General features: G+C 45.2%; 1 protein-coding gene across 1 annotated transcript in view; it reads left to right on the plus strand.

The window, feature by feature from the left end:
• The first annotated feature begins 16,011 nt into the window (after nt 1-16,011).
• SH2D1A (SH2 domain containing 1A) overlaps nt 16,012-20,395 on the plus strand; it is a 54,918-nt gene continuing 50,534 nt past the window's right edge. The window contains exons 1-2 of the mRNA XM_075322703.1: nt 16,012-16,071; nt 16,150-16,328. Of these exons, the coding sequence (XP_075178818.1) occupies nt 16,192-16,328 (137 nt within the window). The 5' untranslated portion in view covers nt 16,012-16,071; nt 16,150-16,191. The remainder of the gene's footprint in view (nt 16,072-16,149; nt 16,329-20,395) is intronic.

The raw sequence follows: 20,395 nt of genomic DNA on the forward strand, positions 1-20,395 counted from the left end.
TGAAAAATAGGGGAGACCCCATGTAATTTTTTTACCCCTGAAAATTAAAAAAAACAAAACAAACAAAAAAAAACAGCTGGCCAAGCTAGCTATCCCTCTATTTAGCTATTCTGTTATTTCTTTCTATCTATTCTTTTTTATTATCTATTCTATATATTTTTTCTTTCGGGTTTAGACTTCCTGGCTTCAGAGATGCACACTGCACATGGTCAGAAGTGCAGAAGCTGTTTCCTCGATCATGTGCGCTGCGCCTTGCTGAAGCCAGGACGTGTACACCTGACTTCAGATGAGATTCAATGTGAGTGAACACAGCCCCGTGCATGCACAAGATTTCCAGGAGCTCCGGTAACGATATGATAGCATGGAAAGAGAGCCGACAAATCAAGGCCCTAATTAGCATGGGAACAGCGAACTTTATAAGTCCTTGTTTTAAATATTCATTTTAGCCAATAACATTACACAGGGCTGACTATGCAGAGAATTTTTACATACTAACATGAATGCTGCTGGAGGACATAGGGGGACAGGACAGGTTGCCTTTAAACTCACAGATAATGTCCTCCCCCCACCTGTTCATCATAAGGCCCTGAAGCCCCTCTTCTGTGCCGCCCCCGCGACAGCCGACGGGCTGCTCGGACCCGGATCCACAGTGGCTTGAGGGGTCTCCGGATCCGAGGCGGGGTCGCGTGGCTACCTCTGAAATAAAAAGGGGGAAAGATGTGTTTTGGGGTGGTGAATGGGATAATGTTCGTGATACCACCCACGGTGCGTGGTAATGGGAGAGACGACCACTGCTGTTGGGGAGCCCGGTGACGGTGTTGAAGCAGCAGGATGTTTAACCCCTCTGTGGGTAGGGGGTTTGGTGTCCCGGGGCCCAGTGATGGGATGGAGTGGGGAACCCGTCGGGGGAGAAGGGATATTGGGTACTCACACAGTCAAAAGTCACTGACGCTCACACCAGGTAAACCAAACTCTTGAAAGCTCTGCTTCTCTTGGTTGAGCACGCTGGGTCCGTGCCCCTTTGGTGTTGCTGGTTGGTCTGAAGCCTTGTCCCTTGGCGCTTGGTGGATCCCTTTCACCTAAGACTACTCGGGTCCCGCTCACTTGCGTGACTAGCAAGGTGAGCCTGCTCTCAGGGTTCACGCTTGGGATTTTCTGGATGATTTTGGGAAGTCATATCCCCCTCGTTGCGCTAGTACCCCGATTCTGGAGTGGGTGGGGAACGGTTCCTGAAGACTCCGTTCCTGTCGGGTGAATTACTGGGCTGCGTGAAGCTACTTCCCAGCCTAGGGTCCGCTTACCCCGTTGTGCCCTGGCCCCTGCCCAGTTGTAGCACAAGGCAGCCGGCCTGCTCTCTGTAGCAGCACCATACCCCCTGTCACTACCCCCTGCAGCCGGGATTCCAGCTCCTTCTGGCCAGGCCAACGTCTGGCACCTGCGACGGGTACAGGAGCCCAGCTCCACAGCGTGACCTGCACTGTCATCGCTGTCTCACTGCTCAACTCTACTCAACTCAACTACTGACATCTCTGCCCTCCCTCTTCCATCCCCCCATCTGGGTAGCCCTATTCCCCTCAGGCTGCCCAATGGGTAGTTGGTGGGTGTGGGGCAGAGTGTTCCTCAGGATTTATGTATACCTGTTAGTAGCAACACCAAACTGACAGGACCCGTAACCAAGGAGGAGCGGGTACCATGCAGATGGGCAGATTGCACGGCACCCTTGTGACGACCTGATAGGCCAGGGCGTCACATCCCCCCTTGGTTAAATGTAGCTCGTCCGCGAACTACAAAACACCAAGCATTTATTTATTTATTTTTTTTAAAGGAAGGAAAAAGGTTAACATTTATTTAACAGATTCATCCCATATTAGGGAGGCACGTTCTTAAACCGTTACTAATGTTATGAGTTTGCCTGCCAACAGGGGACGCCACCGGTTTTAGTGGCAGCGGGGACCCAACCTTCCACGTTGCAGTCCCTCCCTGCGACAGTCCAGTCCCAACGGCCCGGATCCCAATAACCCCCCTCCCAAATAACCTGGTTCCCCTAGAAACCTAGATGGGTCCTTGGGCCGGGTTAAGGTTTTGGGGTGTGCCAGACGACTCTGGTAGGCACAACAGGTGCAGTCTTTTTACAAGACACAAGTTTGTGTTGGTCACGCCAGTCCTGTGACCGTGGTCCATTTTTAACTAAAGAAACGTGGAAGTCTTTGCAAAAACACGAGTCCCTGTACCATAGTACAACTGCTGTCAATCTAGGAGTAAATCAGGTTACTTTCCCATGCAATTAGCTTTTCATTAATTCTCTCATTTTCTAACATTTTCTATATGGAAAATAACAAACTGTGGAAAATAACAAACGGAAAACACAGATACCTAACAATGTTACGGTACTACAAACTTTTGTATTAGCATTTTTCTTAGTAGTAGATGGTCGGGTCCCGTAGCCCCGCCTCTTTCCGACGGCTTGCTACCTCTGCGGCACGTACCCTTCTTCATACGTGACATGTTTGGTCACTTCCAGGGCATACCAGCCCGTCTCCCCGCAGTGCCGGGTGTAGCTGACCATTTCTTCCGGCTCCAGATTGCAGCCAGGATGCTTCCAATGAAGGTGTGGGGACACGTCCCGCTGGGACACACATACCCCCGCTGCGAGGTCTGCTTCACAGAAGAAACCCCATCCCTGCTCGGGGTCAAAGTGATCCACCAGACCGCGGCACTGTGGCCCTTTTACACGTGAAGCAGTGCTCCTCACTTGCTCCTTCTCCACCCTGTTGCGAGCGGGCTGCTCCTGCCGTTCGCTTTTCTCTGGTAGCGATTTCCTGTTGCAATTTCTAACTGTGTCGCTCCCGGTAGGGGGCGTTGGCGTCCGGCCTCAGCTCCCTAGCTGGTTCTGCTTTGAATTGGACCCGTGCGGCCCCAACAGCCGTTGGGATGCCGCACGGTAATGGAATCAGAGAATTGAAAGGCTCCACTCCAGCTGCTGGAAGTAGTGGGCCTGACTGCTCCGCGGCCGGGGTTGCATAGTCCGCGTGCTCCGCTTCTAAGGACGGGCCCGGTGATGTGGCCGGGTCTGATCTGGCCGGGCTCCGGGGAACCGCTGACGTGACTGGGACGACAGGAGACTTCGGGGCTGCTGCTGGAACTTCATATGAAAATGCTGCAGGTTCTGCTGCCGGGATTGGTGATGGCAGCTCGGCGTCCGCCAAGGACGGTGTAGGTGACGATGGAGTGGTTGCCGCAAGCGGGGTCGGACCGGATCCCTCATCCGCCATGCCCGGATTAAGGTAATCATCAGGGACTGGGTAACCGCTTACCCTTTCTTCACGTGGGACTTTGATCTCACGGGCTCGCACCGCTACCGCCAGACTCCTCATCTCTTCCCTCCAGTGATTCAGTATGAAAAAGGAACTGCGTCCGCATTCTCCTGCACAGCTACTCGGTCTCCTCTTCAATACAAGTCCCGGGAACAGCACGTTCCGGTGACCAGCTCCGCTGCGTCATCTTGCGTCTGCATTGTCCGGGAACAGTATGGCAGAGTTCTGGCGTCCCTGTTTCTTTTCCGCTTTTGCTACATTCAGGCACGCCCCCTCAGTTTTCTCCCAGCACTCTTTCGCGCACTGTGGCCCTCTGGGAACTTCCGGTTCCTGTTTCTGGCTGAAGATGAAGGGCGGGCCTTTGACTTCACGCCCTTTTCCAAGAAGATGTTTTTTTTGGCGCGAAAACAGCAGAAAAATGGCGGACGTCGCGGAAAATGGGATTTTGGATTGCGATTTTCACTTCTCAAGGAGCACATCACCCAAGTTAGTGGGGCCTGCTCGCATCCTGTTCATGACACCAAGTTTTCCTTAAGGGGTGCCGCCACCACGACAGCCGATGGGCTGCTCGGACCCGGATCTGCAGTGGCTCGAGGGGTCTCTGGATCCAAGGCGGGGTCGCGCGGCTACCTCGGAAATAAAAAGGGGGAAAGATGTGTTTTGGGGTGGTGAATGGGATAATGTTCGTGACGCCACCCATGGTGCGTGGTAATGGGAGAGACCACCGCTGCTGTTGGAGAGCTCAGTGACGGTGTTGAAGCGTACCCCGTCGTGCCTTGGTTCCTGCCCGCTTGTAGCACAAGGCAGCCGGCCTGCTCTCTGTAGCAACACCGCACCCCCTTTCACTACCCCCTGCGACCGGGGTTCCAGCTCCTTCTGGCCAGGCCAACGTCTGGCACCTGGGACGGGTACAGGAGCCCAGCTCCACAGCCTGACCTGCACTGTCACCGCTGTCTCACTGCTCAACTCTACTCAACTCAACTACTGACATCTCTGCCCTCCCTCTTCCATCCCCCGATCTGGGTGGCCCTATTCCCCTCAGGCTGCCCAATGGGTGGTTGGTGGGTGTGGTGCAGAGTGTTCCTCAGGATTTATGTATACCTGTTGGTAGCAACACCAAACTGACAGGACCTGTAACCAAGGAGGAGTGGGTACCATGCAGAAGGGCAGATTGCATGGCACCCTTGTGACGACCTGATAGGCCAGGGCGTCACACTTCCACCTGTTACTCTAATCCTTATACTCCCCCTCCTCATTGTCCCATCCTCAGGCTAATAATCACCACTCACCTCTCCCTCCTTCTTGTCCCCTCCTCAGTCTATTACAAAAAAAATATAGGTAAGGATGGTTGACCTTAGGGAGATCAACATCCAGCACCGCGGAGCACCATCACGTGTTTTCTCAGCGCAGTGATTCTAGAGCAATGCCCCCTGGGAAATATGCAAGACAAGGAAGCCGCGGAGACACCATCACATGTTTCTGAATGCTGGCAGGTAACTAGCCAGGTCTTTCACCGGGATCGAAAACCACGGGAAGGGCAGTCTCCAGTCAAGGAAACCACCTATGCCAAAACATGGTATCCATCCACAGACAGCTGTTTAGGGGTATTTGCCCCTCATCAGTGTGGAGTAGGAAACTGGCTAGTGGGAGCAATGCTTAGTAGAAGACTATATAGGTAAGGATGGTTGACCTTAGGGAGATCAACATCCAGCACCGCGGAGCACCATCACGTGTTTTCTCAACGCAGTGATTCTAGAGCAATGCCCCCTGGGAAATATGATGAGGGGCAAATACCCCGAAACAGCTGTCTGTGGATGGATACCATGTTTTGGCATTGGTGGTTTCCTTGCCTGGAGACTGCCCTTCCGTTGGTTTTCCTTCCAGGTGAAAGACCTGGCTAGTTACCTGCCAGCGTTGAGAAACATGTGATGGTGTCTCCGCGGCTTCCTTGTTTTGCATATTACAAAAAAAAGTCACCACTCATCTCTCCGCTCGGGCCTCCGCTGTGCTGCTTCATCTTCTGCGGCTACTTTTTAAATGACACATGCGTGTGTGTGTGTTAATGAGAAAGTGCCAGGCAGAGAGCATTGAACAGACACCTGCGTTCTGCTGCCTATACTGGGTGGAGCTGCAGGATTGCTTCCTACCTGGCATGCTGCATGTGATGTGGGTAATCTGGCCTGGACTCCCCTGGAGTCTGGAGCTCTGGGCAACAGGTCAGATTGCCTCATTATTGACTGGCCAGCAGGGGCCCCCTTAACCTCCAGGCCCTAGTGCAAGTGCATAGGCTGCACCGACGGTATGTCCGCCACTGGATGGCAGATTACTGCTGGTCTATTCAAAGTGATTGCCCTGGTGCAACTCACCGAAATAAATCTTTACCTTGTATAATTTGCAAAGTATCTCAGTAAATGAACAATGTATCAATGAGAAAATGTTATGCATGTTTAATTCTCATTCTGAGATGTAAATTTTTTATAAATGTATGCATGAATTTGTTTTGTCGCGCCCCGGGGCAGCCGAGCTGCTCGGATTCGGGCGGTCCGTGAGTCGAGAGGTCCCAGGCCCGGGGGCACCGTCGAACAGCTTTAACTGAAAAATAAAAATAAAATAAAAGTCTCACTACGCCACTCGCGGTTTGCGGCCAGGGATGATAGGGCCGCTGCTGCAGGTTCCCACTGGAGATGATGAATGGGGGCAGCATGGATGGTGGAGCCCTCCGTGAACAGGGCTTTTTCCCAGGGGTAGGTGAAGGGTTTACATGGAGGCGCATGGCAATGAATCATTTCAGGCAAGGAGAGCAGTTTGATGGAGTTTACTCACTGGTTCGACGCCCTGAGGCGTACTGGATTCCAGGTGCGCCCGTGTCCTGATCGCTGTGCCTGCCAACCTGGTGCCACTCTCCACCTGTGCAGTCCTGTGTCTGTCGGTCCTCCCTGGCGTGGAGCACTTGGAGCTCCTCCTGGAGTCTGGGTACTGCCGCAGGCAGCTTGGACCATTTAAGGGAATATGTCCCAGTCCCCACTTTCCTGCTGATGCCTCGGACGTTAGCGGTGGCAGATGAATCCTGGAAACCCACCTGCCTGGCAGAGTTAACAGAGGGCTTGAAGTCTGTGTCTGTTCTAGGATCTGCAACCCGTGCATGCAAAGTACTGTGAGCCCTGGATGTCCACCCCACAGGGTCTCTCTGTCCTTGGGGCTTGCTCTCTCGCTCTGCAGCTACTTTCCTTCTCTGAATGGCTGTTCTTACTACTCAGGTCTTTGCAGTCTCTTTACTACCACTCCGCCGACTTTCTTACTCCGCACTTTCCTTTCTGTGTCTCAAGAGTCTCTGGTCTGTCTTGACACCCTTCCTCTTTCACTGTCTACCCCAGACTGACTGCTCACTATCACTTCCCAGGTCACTGTCTCCTCCCCCAGGTCTGGTCTCTTCCTCCCAGTTGGCTGCCTGTTATCTCACAGTGCCCAGCCTTGTCATCTGGCTAGGTGAGTCTCCCAGCCGGGTACAGCGAGTGTAAATGTCCTGGTGTGCTAGTGTGTGTGTAGTGGCTGGCACAGTTATGTTGGACTTGGGCTGTTACCTTGTTACCTTATTTTTCTGACACCTGGTTACCGCAGGGGCATCACAGTTTTACTAACCAAGAAAGCAAAAACAATAATGTTTATTAGGCATCAGCCCTAGTGTTCTATCGGTTGCATGCATATTCATAGAGTATATCACATCTCATTAACTAGAGCTGATGGAAGAAAAATAAGAGCAGATTTAGAATAAGAGACAAAAACTGACCAAAAACAGGTTAAATATCTCAGGTACCAATTTTCTTGTTCGTTAGTGTAATCAACCAGATTGTATCAGGAAATGAGCCTGGTTATAAAGTTGTATTTGACATGCCCACAGATACATCACATATAAAGATTCTGGAGACCAGTGGGATGTATATAGTGAAGGTCTTGTAAGACCGCATTACATATTGACATCTGGACTTATTTCTCAGTTACAACTTGTTATAGGTATCTCTTGCTCAAAATGGGACCTTAACATGTTAATTTACCATGTTTGTTCAATCTACAATGGGCATTTCGACATGTGAAAAGGATGTGGAATAACTGACATAATCTCAGTAGACCATCGGAAATCAAACTTCTTTTTATATATGCAGTTATGTAGGTGATATACTAAAGTTATTTAGTTAGTAGCACTAGAAAAAAATCTACTTGTACAAAACTTGTAAAGATTCTGGAGAGACGTGGCATATATTTATGGATCATTTGTAAATAGTGAAGGATGGGTTGTTACCATTACACACTTGCACTCATTTCCCAGTTTACCTAATTCAAGTACGTATCCAGGGAAGGTGAGAGGGGCAGGTGCCCTGGTGGCAGCCTGCAGGGGGAGCGCCATCGGGTCTCTAATGTGGCAGTCCGAAATATCTCCTCGGCGGCTTTTTTTTACCACTTCCCATAGTGGCAGTCTGCAGTTCTCTGAGACAGCTGTCAAGCTGACAGCCGGCTCCAAGAAGTTGCAGCGCACTCGCTCCATGTAATCAATTGTCTTTCAGATGCGAGTACAATTGAAGCCCTGACCACCATCATCTCCCGGGCAGGGCAACATCAGTAGCATGATCAGGTCAGCTGATCACACTGCTGATATCACTCGCTGTAGACAGTGTGATATCATTGGTGGCAAGTGCTCAAGTGGAGCTGAAGACACCAAAGATTTATTGTAATTAGTAAAGGGGAGGAGAAATTTGAGGAACAAGTATGGGGAGAAAGGGTAGGGGGAATGTATATGGACACAGTATAGGGAGAGGGTATGGGGAATGTATATGGACACAGTATGGGGAACGGGGGAATGTATACAGACACATTATGGGGAGCAAGGGGGAACATTTGTGGACTATGAGGAGTGAGGGGGAGAATTTGTAGATTGTATGGGGAGTGAAGGGGTAAATTTTAGGACACACTATGGACAGCAAGGGGAGAATGTATGCAAAGTATGAGGAGTGAGGGAGGAATGTATGTGGACACAGGAATGGGGAGTAAGGGAGAAATGTATGCGGACACAATATGAGGAAAGAGGGGGAATGTACAGTATGTGGACACAGTATGGGGAGCATGGGGCAATGTATGCGGACGCAGTATAAGGATTGAGGGGGGAATGTCTGTAGACACATTATGAGAAGAGAGGGAAGAATGTATGCGAACACAGTATGAGGAGTGAGGGGAGAATGTATGCAAACGCAGTATGAGGAGTACAGGGGAGAATGTAGGAATGTATGTGGACACAGTATAGGGAGTGAGGGGGGAAATGTATGTGAACAGTATTAAGAGCGATGGGGGAACATATGTAAATATAGTATGAAGGCTGAAGGGAGATGAGTGCGGAGGTTGTGAGGAAACAGTATGGGATGAAAAAAATGTGAGAGGGCACAGAATAGAGACTGGGTAGCGTGGGTGAGATGGTATGGCGAGGGGGCAGCGTAGGGGGATAGTGTGAGGCTGTAGCAAGGAGGGGACAGTATGCCGAGAAGGAGGAGTGTGATGAGGGGGCAGTAGTGTAGAGATTGAGCAGTATAGGTGTGAAAGAACAGTGTGAAGAGGGGGCTCAGTAGGGAAAGGAGAGAGACAGTGTTTGCGTCATATTTTGTGCAGGGAATACAGTGAGGGGCAATTATTTATTTAGAGATACAGCATAGGGCAGATATTTTTATTCAAGAGAATTATAATCATTATGCTATTTTTAAGGGTATTGTGCCAGGATGTGCTGCAGAAGAACAGAGAAGATGAAAGTCTGTATGGACAAGCTGTGGATGTGAACAGTCAATGTGGTGTCTGGGCAATATAAGGAAAAGAAAGAGAATGACTCAGATCAGAGAAAACATCTATAAGGTACCTGGATGTACATGTTTATTTCTGATACTGACTAATTCTCATCAGTACTGTAGTTTATATATGGTCCACAGTATGATTATTACTGATAACAGCAACTCCAAATATCTCCCATTGTTACGGACATACGCGAAGGTATAGGTTCATGCAATATAAATGTATATGGGTCTGACCTAACATTACAATTGATATATCATGTACTGATGGTGGTTCTGGTTATGTAATCCTGTATTTCTTAGGGTTTTGTTCCTGTGTTTCTGTACTGATGGGGGTTATCTGGACGTATTGTTTCACTGATGGGAATTTAAAGGGAAGGTGTCATCCAAAAAAAAAAAAAAAATCAATAACTGAAAAAATGTAAAGTATTAATGTTTTAATGTTTTGTTTAAATATTATTATTTGTTTTTAATTGAGCAAAATATAAAAAAAAAAATAAAAAGGTTGATATTTTCCACTGTTAAACACTAGGGGGAGCAGCTGCTGACATCCTACTGAAATCCTACTGTAGAATTATTTCACATTACAGCTGCAGTAAAAGTGAGCAGAATCTACTCTCCTGTGTGTGATGTCACAGCTCCCCCTCCCAATCTGGGTGTTTCCAAAAGGATAAGGGAAGATGAAGTTTAGGGACACAGTGCGGAGCCATTTTGTTGGTGACCACAAATGTCTAGAGTGTCACCAAGGACAGCAGGCAGTATCACACAGGATAGGATTAGATACCCAGCTCTGGAGACAGTATCACACAGGATAGGGTTAGATACACAGCTCAGCAGACAGTATCACACAGGATAGGATTAGATATACAGCTCTGCAGACTGTATCACACAGGATAGGATTAGATACACAGCTCAGCAGACAGTATCACACAGGATAGGATTAGATACACAGCTCAGCAGACAGTATCACACAGGATAGGATTAGATACACAGCTCAGCAGACAGTATCACACAGGATAGGATTAGATACACAGCTCTGCAGACAGTATCACACAGGATAGGATTAGATACAGCTCAGCAGGCAGTATCACATGGGAGTGGATTAGATACACAGTTCAGCAGGCAAATCACACAGGCCGACAGGTGACAGGCCGGGGGGATAAGCGGGGGTTGTTATTGGAAACGGTAGGGGCGGCGGCCGGGGGAGGGGTGGGAAGGGGCACCCCGTACTCCCACATGCCAAGCAGGTGACAGGGGAAAAAGTTCAGCACATTTCATATGCTGTGAGCTGCACAAACATGACGCCATTCTCCTCCCTCTGCTGTGATCTGGACAGCCCAGGGGGCACGTTCAGGTCACAGCAGGGAGCTGTCCTGTAATAAGTATAGGAGTAGGAGCCTGACTATCAGAGTCTATGCCCTGGGGGCTGCCATAAAAGAGGTGAGTAACTGTTGTTACAAACACCAAATCCAAGATGGCAGCCCCCAGTGCTTCAGTACAACTACAATGAAATAAAAACTAAATAAACAATGAGTTTAATTTTGTATTAAAAATACTTGATTTCATAATCACTATGTTTAATACAAAAATAAAATAGCGCGACACCCTTCCTTTAATGGATGTATAACTGTATTGCTGGTGGTTCTGATGATTAATTTCTGCACTGTTGCTGATTCTAATGAGGAATTTTTGTACTGCTGGAGGTTCTAGTTATGTATTTCTGTACTGATGAAGGTTGTGATACGTTTTTTCTGTAATAATGGGGGTTTTAGTTATGTATTTCTGTACCTCTGGTAGTTATAATGAAATGATTCATTCTTGTGCTGTGATTAGTTTTGATCCTGTACACATGTAATAATTCATAACTTGTAAGATTACATGATAAATGGCAATGTTATTACAGTGTTGTGCTGTCTGACAAGTTAAGGGTTACTATGTTTTTATTTACGTTAGAAGCATTAAAGGGATTGTCCAAGTTTGTGATGACTCTGCCGTCATTCTGTGACGGCAGACTTCTGAGTTATCACATCACGCGCACTGCACACTGTCAGGATTCTGTTGTGCTGGTGGTGAGAGTGGGAGGTAACAAAACTTCAAGTATGCAATTTGCTAAACATGCAGTCATGTGCCAACTAGACATGCACTGCATCGCTCAATGAAAATAAATTGAATGAGGCCGGATACGTCTAGTCACAATGTGGCCAGAAGTACACAAATTGCATTCTTGCACTCACATGACTGGAGTGTTCACTCTTGCCGCTGGCAAGGGAAAATCCTAAAAGTGTGCAGTGCCTGCTGGGAGAATTCAGAAACGAGCAGTCACCTAGTGTCACTGCAGACTTTCATCTCAAACCTGGACAACCACTTTAATTATAAAATAAATGTCCACTCTACTCACATGCAATTTTTATTCTTTCGGTCATGTGACAAATGGCTTTTCTTTCTGCTTCTCTCAGATTTTGTCTGACCATTTAGGGAATTAGGAAAAGCTGCTCATTGGCATGTGACTGTAAGGGGCACTTCGCACACTACGACATCGCAGGTGCGATGTCGGTGGGGTCAAACTGAAAGTGACGCACATCCAGCGTCGCAGGCGATATCGTAGTGTGTAAAGCCTTTTTGATACGATTAACGAGCACAAAATCGTCGTAATCGTATCATCGGTGTTGCGCCAAATTATGGAAATGACCGATGTTACAATGTTGTTCCTCGTTCCAGCGGCATCACACATCGCTGTGTGTGAAGCCGCAGGAGCGAGGAACATCTCCTACCTGCATCCTGCGGCTCACGCCAGCTATGCGGAAGGAAGGAGGTGGGCGGGATGTTTACGTGCCGCTGATCTCCGCCCCTCCGCTTCTATTGGCCGCCTGCCGTCGCAGGGCAGGTGAGTGCATGTGAAGCTGGCGTAGCGATAATGTTCACTACGCCAGCTATCACCATGATATCGCAGCTGCGCTGGGGGCGGGGACTATCGCGCTCGGCATCGCAAGCATCGGCTTGCGATGTTGTAGTGTGCAAAGTGCCCCTAAGTGTGCAAATTGCATATGAATGAGCGGTCACCTGACAACTACTTAAACCGCTTGGGGGAGTGCACAGGTGAGGTCTTTCCTCTGGTTCCGGAAAGCCTAGATACACCTCTGTCGTAATTGCTTTGTGTCCTCTTAGGCACATTCGGATGAGCAAACTAAACATGTGTGTGCTGTCTGTATGAAAATTGATAGAATACAGGCAGTACATCGAACAGTGCAATTCAGTGTGTTCACATGAGTGTTTGTGCACATGGATCGATGATCTACATGTAAAAGTGCACTACTTTGATCTATATTTGGGATCACACTCACCCATCATAAGTCAATGGGTGTGCAAAAAACAGATCACATACATAAATGTTTAGCATCAGTATGTCATGGATACAATTAAAAAATAGGAAACAGTAATTGTTCTTTATTATTTACTAGCTGTAGTACCCGGAATTGCCCAGGATAGTAACTGTTTCTTTTCTCTGTCTCTCTCCCAGTCTCTGTCTGTCTGTCTCTCTGTTTGTCTGTCTGTCTCTTTGCCTGTCAGTCTCTATGTGTCTGTCTCTTTCCCTGTCTGCTTCTGTCTGTCACTCTGTCTGTCTCTTTCCCTGTCTGTCTCTGTATCTCTTTGTCTCTATCTGTCTCTCTCTATTTGTCTATAGGTCTGTCTCTCTCTGTTTCTGTCTCTCTCTCTGTTTGTCTGTTTCTCTCTGTCTGTCTCTCTATCTCTCTGTTTGTCTCTGTCTGTCTCTTGGCCTGTCTTTCTCTGTCTGTCTCTTGGCCTGTCAGTCTCTGTCTGTCTATCGCTTTTCCTGTCTACTTCTGTCTGTCTCTGTCTGTCTGTCTCTTTTCCGGTCTGTCTCTGTATCTCTTCGTCTGTCTCTTTCTGTCTCTCTCTGTCTGTTGTCTCTCTCTGTTTCTGTCTGTCTCTCTCTTTCTCTGTCTCTGTCTATTTGTCCATCTGTCTCTCTGTCTGTCTCTTTCCCTGTCTGTCTCTGTATCTCTTTGTATGTCTCTATCTGTATCTCTCTATCTATCTGTCTGTCTTTCTCTATCTGTCTGTCTATCTCTGTCTGTCTCTATTTCTCTTTCCCTGTCTTTCTCTGTCTGTCTGTCTATCTGTGTGTCTGTCTGTGTCTGTCTCTGTGTGTCTGTTTGTCTCTGTCTCTATCAGTGTCTGTCTCTGTCTGTCTAGCTCTCTGTCTGTCTCTCTTTAGCTCTCTGTCTGTCTCTCTCTATCTCGCTGTCTGTGTGTGTGTCTGTTTATCTCTGTGTGTCTGTCTGTCTCTTTCCCTGTCTGTAAATTTCCCTATCTCTCTGTCTGTTTGTCTCTATCTGTCTCTCTCTGTCTCTTTCTCTGTCTGCCTGTCTCTTTCCCTGTCTGTCTGTCTCTGTCTGCCTCTTTCCCTGTCTCTCTGTCTTTTTGTCTCTGTCTCTTTCCCTGTCTGCCTCTGTCTGTCTGTCTTTTTTCCTGTCTGTCTCTTTCCCTTTCTCTTTCCCTGTCTGTCTCTTTCCCTGTCTGCCTCTGTCTGTCTCTTTCCCTGTCAAATTCAAATTCAAATAAGCTTTAATGGCAGGACCAAAATACAATTAGTATTGCCAAAGCAAGAGAAATACAGTAAGTGTTTTGGGAGGGGATCAGGGTTATGGGGAGTTGGGGGCCAATTTATGCTCTGAAAGTCCTTTTGGCGGTCTTATGTTCATTTCATCTTATGACAAGTGGTGACATATTGGGCAGCGATCTCCACCATTGATTTCTCTTCCCCCAGTAGCATGCGGTTTCATCTCCTCATCATTGGATGGGAAGTCTGTCTCTTTCCCTGTCTGTCTCTTTCCCTGTCTGTCTCTGTCTCTTTCTTTCCCTATCTCTCTTTCCCTGTCTGTCTGTCTCTTTCCCTGTCTGCCTCTTTCTGTCTGTCTCTTTCCCTGTCTGCATCTGTCTGTCTCTTTCCCTTTATATCTTTCCCTGTCTGTCTTTTTTCTCTGACTGTCTCTGTCTGTTTGTCTTTTTCCCTGTCTGCCTATGTTTGCCTTTTTCTCTGTCTATCGCTCTCTGTCTATCAGTCTGTCTCTGTCTGTGTCTGTCTCTCCACCGACATCATATTACCTCACACATAAGCTTCTTATACTAACAATTTCCTTTGTTCCTATAGAAACCAATCACAGCTCTTATTAATGACCTGTAGCTCCCAGCTTCATTCACTTTAATGGAGGCAGGGTTTTTAGAGAGTAACTGTAAAGCGCCGGGTTAAATTTTCCCATCAAACCATAGTCTGACGTTCCCCGAGTCACATGGGGTGTCTGTGCAAAATTTTGTGATTGTAAATGCGATTGTACGGATTCCTTTAGTGGACACACACACACACACACACACACACACACACATACACACACACATACACTCAGGTTTATATATTAGATGAAATTATGCATGTGAAAAACATGTCATATGGATGTATAAAATGTACAAGCAGATTGCATTTGGATATAAATAATAGACACACTTGGATAACAATACAGATGAAAAATCATCAGATTTTTTTCTGGCTGTAAAATGGATGATTTTGGATATGTGAACCCAGTGGTGCACAGTTTGGACTGCAGAGTTGTTTTTCATCTCCAGAGTCACTCTCTCTTGTACAATGTAAGCTTTTATGCTTAGTGGGGTCCTCTCTCCTCTATCACCTGTAAAGTGAGATACTTTCCTGTAGTGTATACTCTCTTATGGTCAGTGGGGTCCTCTCTCTCATTTAGCGTGTAAGCTCTTATGGTCAGTGGGGTCCTCTCTCTCCTTTAGCGTGTAAGCTCTTATGGTCAGTGGGGTCCTCTCTCTTCTGTAGAGTATAAGCTCTTATGGTCAGTGGGATCTCGCTTTCTCCTGTAGAGTATAAGCTCTTATGATCAGTGGAGTCTTCTCCTTCTCCTGTAGAGTATAATATATTTATGATTAGTGGGGTCCTGTCTCTCTCTCATGTAGAGTATAAGCTCTTATGATCAGTGGGGTCCTCTCCTTCCCCTGTAGGATATAATCTCTTATGATCAGTGGGGTCCTCTCTCTCCTGTAGAGTATAAGCTTTTATGGTCAGTGGGATCCTCTCTCTCCTGTAGAGTATAAGCTCTTATGGTCAGTGGGGTCCTCTCTCTCCTGTAGAGTATAACCTCTTATGGTCAGTGGGGTCCTCTCTTTCCTGTAGAATATAAGCTCTTATGGTCAGTGGGATGTTCTCTCTCTCTCTCTCTTTCCGATGTGTATTTTCTGAGCAATTACAAGTGCTCCAATGTTGAGATTTGTACAAGTCTATTTGCCATGAATAAAACATGGGGGAGAAATTCAGTGAAGATAGCAAATTGAAGTTTAAAAAGATCCGCTCCTCCAATCTATCAATATTCTGCCTTTGCTGATAATGACATGAGTTCTATGATCTATATAGAATTAAGATTACCAGTCAAAATTAAAACTGCAAAATTTGAGTGCTTTCTTTACTATAGATAGTAACATGAAAAAAAACAAAAATAAAAATCACTGAAAAGGTATAACATTTTTATTTAAACCATAAGATATTTTCGGTATACACATTTCCTTTAATTTGATTATATGTCTCCAAACAATGGAAAGCAGGTCATAATAATGTGAAGCTTGTATAATCTGTTTAATAAGACCTTATATAGGACTTCCTCTAATCAATGTTTATTGTATTGGAAAATGCCAACACTTAATTTCAATCATAGGCATTTCTAGTAGAACATGAGATTTTTATTTCAATGACACCCTAATGTAAGTCACATGGAAATTTTCTTCATATGTTATTCTTATACTGTGAACCTTGGAGATTACTCAGTGCTCTACTGCACAGAGGAGGTGATGTAAAGGATTTGTCACACTTCACACCCTATATCAAACACCCTGTAACGGTATGGCATCAGTTTGTTGGTTACACTTCTGTGTTTACAGACTTCTTTTTTCAGTTATCATCTTTTACCTTTATTCAGGAAGACCAACTCCCCTTATTTTCAGGTTACAATTTATAGAAAATGGAGAATATTTTGGTTTACCATGGGAAGATTAGTCGAGAGGATGGTGAGAAACTTCTATGCGAGGCTGGAAAAGATGGAAGTTACTTAATACGTGATAGCGAGACGAAACCTGGCGTGTATTGTCTTTGTGTCCTGTAAGTACTTATGATGACCATTTTTCGTGTTCTATGTTCCCTTCCCTGTTTCTATCTTTTATAGAGCTATTGTAAATTATTTTTCTAAGATTGTAAGGTAAGACGATATCGTTAGTCTATGCCATGCTCTTCTTTACCCACATACAGATGGGCTATAGATGTAGTTATAAAACATCTGATCAGTAATGTAAATGGTATTATACTTTACATTTTCATATTTCATTGAGATTTTTTTAATTCAGATTATTATATATTCCACTGTAAACTATTTTACCATCAAGAATATATAGTATACCTAGTAAGATTAATTTTTTTCATTTGTATTACCTTAATTTAACCACTCGTCATCAGTTACCGAACAGCCAATTTAGAAAACAACTGCGAGTCTATTCTGCCCACTAGTTGATTATTTTCACTATATTCACCATACTTACAAATAAACCACTCACCAGCAACCAATGGTCACCAGTGTATACAGTAAAATGACCTAGTTGGACAACATGCGTGTACTGCTGTGTGTAGGTTATGCTCTTTTCACTGCATGATCGTAGTATGTGCTTCCTCTTCACTCTTTGATGGCAGCGAGCAAGCAAAATGAGTTCAAAGATCGCACTGATAATTGAATTAAGAATGTTAAATAGACGGTAAAACAGATGTGGACTTGATAGGCACCGAATGGCCTAGATGATACACACATGCATGCTTTCTAAAACTGTATATCTGATGGTATTAAATTTAGAAATAACTCATTTCAGTTTTACAGCAATATGATAATAGGTGGTAGTGATTAACAAATTATTAAATATAACATAAGTACATACCTATACCTTTATGTCTTAAGTGGCCTTCAAAATATTGTCAACTACTTACAAGGCTAGACATAATCTATTATCTTCATGCATATCCGACCTAATCTCTCGGAGTCTCTCTCCACACGTATGCTACAATTCTCATAAGACCTCCTTCTTTGTCTGTTCTTCACTCAACTGTCCCCCCAACTCACCCTCAATTCATAGACAACCCACTTTCACAAACTTTTAGAAGAAACCTGAAAACCCCCCCTTTCAGAAAAGCTTTTAATCTTAAGTAACCTATGCGCCTGTACTCTTCCAGATAAGCAGCTTCTACCATCACCTACTGCCTCCGTCCCCCTTTTTTTGTAGTTTGTAAGCTTTTTCGGGCAGGGCCCAATCTTCTGTGCCAAGGTGTCACTCACTTCAGTTACTGCGAATTGCATTTTATCCGATGTAATGTACTGAAACACTGTTTTTACCATTATCATATACAACACCCAGTAATTAAAGGATGCTTTAAAATAAATAATAATAATATGAATCTTAATTTATTAAATTTGCCCTTTGAAGAGATAGTCCTTGTATAGTCCTTGTAGATGTCTCTTCTGACAGTTACATTTAAAATGAGTACCATCTGCATATGGTAGAAAAAACAAGCTATATTCTCTCACTTCTGAAACTTACACCCCTGTAAAAAACGAAGGCGTGACGAATGCAAATGTCCCTTCTTGACCAACGAAGGAAGGAAATAATACCACTAAAAATCACCTTCATTGCCTGAGATATCAAACCACAGCAATGCGAATAATACTTATTGTTCAAGGGATGAAATTACACCACTGCAAATGATCATAATTCACCTATTTATAAAATGACCTTAATTGTCCAAAATTAAAAGAATACTCTTGAAAATGATCCTCATTTTCCAAATAATATCACTTCAAATGACATTTATTGTCCAAATCATCAAGTATACTATTGGAGTCATAAATATAAAATAGTATCACTGCAAAGGACCATTTCACATGTCCATCAGGACCTGCTCCTGTGACATCTGCTTGTGTCACCAGGCACCACCATATTCACTTTGTGAGTGGTGCTGGTGATAGAAAAGATGCTGGAACGAAAAGCTCTTTACGGCACAGGCTATGGCTGGCTACTAAGTTTAGGGTGGCTTTCACTTATGGTGCTCTACAGTCTGATAGTATGGGTGTATGTGTGCTCTCCAGCTAGAGTTAAAAGCTCCTTCAGGCAATTGGAAAGCACCACACCTTAGGCGGGCTTTGCACACTATGACAATGCAGGTGCGATGTCGGTGGGGTCATGTCGAAAGTGACGCACTTCCTGCATCGCTCTCGACATCGTAGTGTGTAAATCCTAGATGATATGATTAACGAGCGCAAAAGCATCGTAATCGTATCATCGGTGTAGCGTCGGCGAATTCCATAATTACACTGACGCGACGGTCCGATGTTGTTCCTCGCTCCTGCGGCAGCACACATCGCTGTGTGTGAAGTCGCAGGAGCGAGGAACATCTCCTACCTGCGTCACCACGGCTCCCGTCAGCTATGCGGAAGGAAAGAGGTGGGCGGGATGTTTAATAAGATGCTCCTATTGGCCGCCTGCCGTGTGACGTCACAGTGACGCCGCACGACCCGCCCTCTTAATAAGGAGGCGGTTCGCCGGCCAGAGCTATGTCGCTTGGCAGGTGAGTGCATGTGAAGCAGCCGTAGCGATAATATTCGCTACGGCAGCTATCACGAGAGATCACAGCCGCGATGGGGGCGGGGACTATCACGCTCGGCATCGCAAGCATCGGCTTGCGATGTCTTAGTGTGCAAAGTACCCCTTACTAAACCTCACAGCTTACTGCTGAAATCTGCCAGATGTAGCTTTGTGCTACTCTATTTGTGGTCTGTGTATCCTGTTTTGACCTTGGCTTCTTTATTGACGTTTCTCCTGCGTGATGATTTTGTACCTTGGCTGCCATCTTGGTTTTGACCTTGTTACCAGACAATTTTCTTGCCCTGATTTGCTGCTTCAGACAACAGACCTCTGCCATCTCTTTCTCAGGGGGTGGCCCCAGCATCTCAATGCAGTGCATAAATTAAATTAACAGTTCTTCTCTGCTCTGGTCTCCCTCGTCTCTTTGTCCATAGGCAGCAGCTCTACCATTTTGCCACTGCTAGGACCAAGAAATATAGGAGGATTTGGTATTCTTGTATTGCAGGCAGGGAACATAGAAGCAGATTATTCAACTACATAGAGATAGATTGTAAGTATATCTCTATGTCTTTATAGGTAAAAAAAAGTCAGATTTTTTGTCCATATAAAACTACTCTAAAATAATGAGAAATAATTATCGAAATAATTTTAACTTATTTTCCCTCCTCCCTAAGACTTGAACCAACAACCTACAAGCATTTCAGCAGGAACTCTAACCTTTGAACTACAGACACCGGTAATGTCACAGGGAGGATTTAGTATATTTGAAGCTGCATTGCAGCCTTTGTGTCCGCAGGAAGATTACACTGGACATAAGGAATCATTGTACAGAGCAATGCATCACTGTGTACCTATATTCTAGAGGGAGAATAAAAGAGATTTTTATCTTCTAATAAAATAACTAAAAAGTTAAAATAAAATAGAATAATGTCATTTTTAATGAATTTTTTAAAAAAAAGTAAATAAACATCACAAATCAGAAAAAAACATGGACATACAGTATTTGGTGTCCCTGTAATTATAACGACCCAGAAAACACAGGGATCAGATTATTTGTGGATCGGTAAATGATGTAAAAACATGGCATGATTGATTATTTTTCTCTATTAAACCCCTTAAAAAAGTAATAAAAATGTAACCCTGAGGCCGTGTTCAACATAGCATAAATGCTGAGTTTTTTCTCCAGATGTCTGCATCATGCAATGCAAAAACAATCTTCTCTGATTATTGCGTTTGCTGCTGTTTTTTTTATGTATTTCCCCCAATATTTGATACATGTGATACAGATGTGATTTTTATGCTTTTTAATACTACATAAAAGTTTTGATTCTGCATTTAAAAATGCAACCAGCATTTTTCTTTTGCTTGCATTTTTTCAAGCTCCACATAGAAGCTTATAGAGAAAGAAAATAGAACAAAACCACATAGTTCATCAGTATCTTTAGTTGCACCAAGGCGGAGATTTCATGAAATCACATCCACTTTGCTTGCACATTCAGGCTGTATTTACGTTGCTTTTTTTCCACAAAAATTGTGCTGTGTTTTACT

The sequence above is a fragment of the Anomaloglossus baeobatrachus genome, chromosome 9 (assembly GCF_048569485.1).
Source record: "Anomaloglossus baeobatrachus isolate aAnoBae1 chromosome 9, aAnoBae1.hap1, whole genome shotgun sequence".
Lineage (NCBI taxonomy): Eukaryota > Metazoa > Chordata > Amphibia > Anura > Aromobatidae > Anomaloglossus > Anomaloglossus baeobatrachus.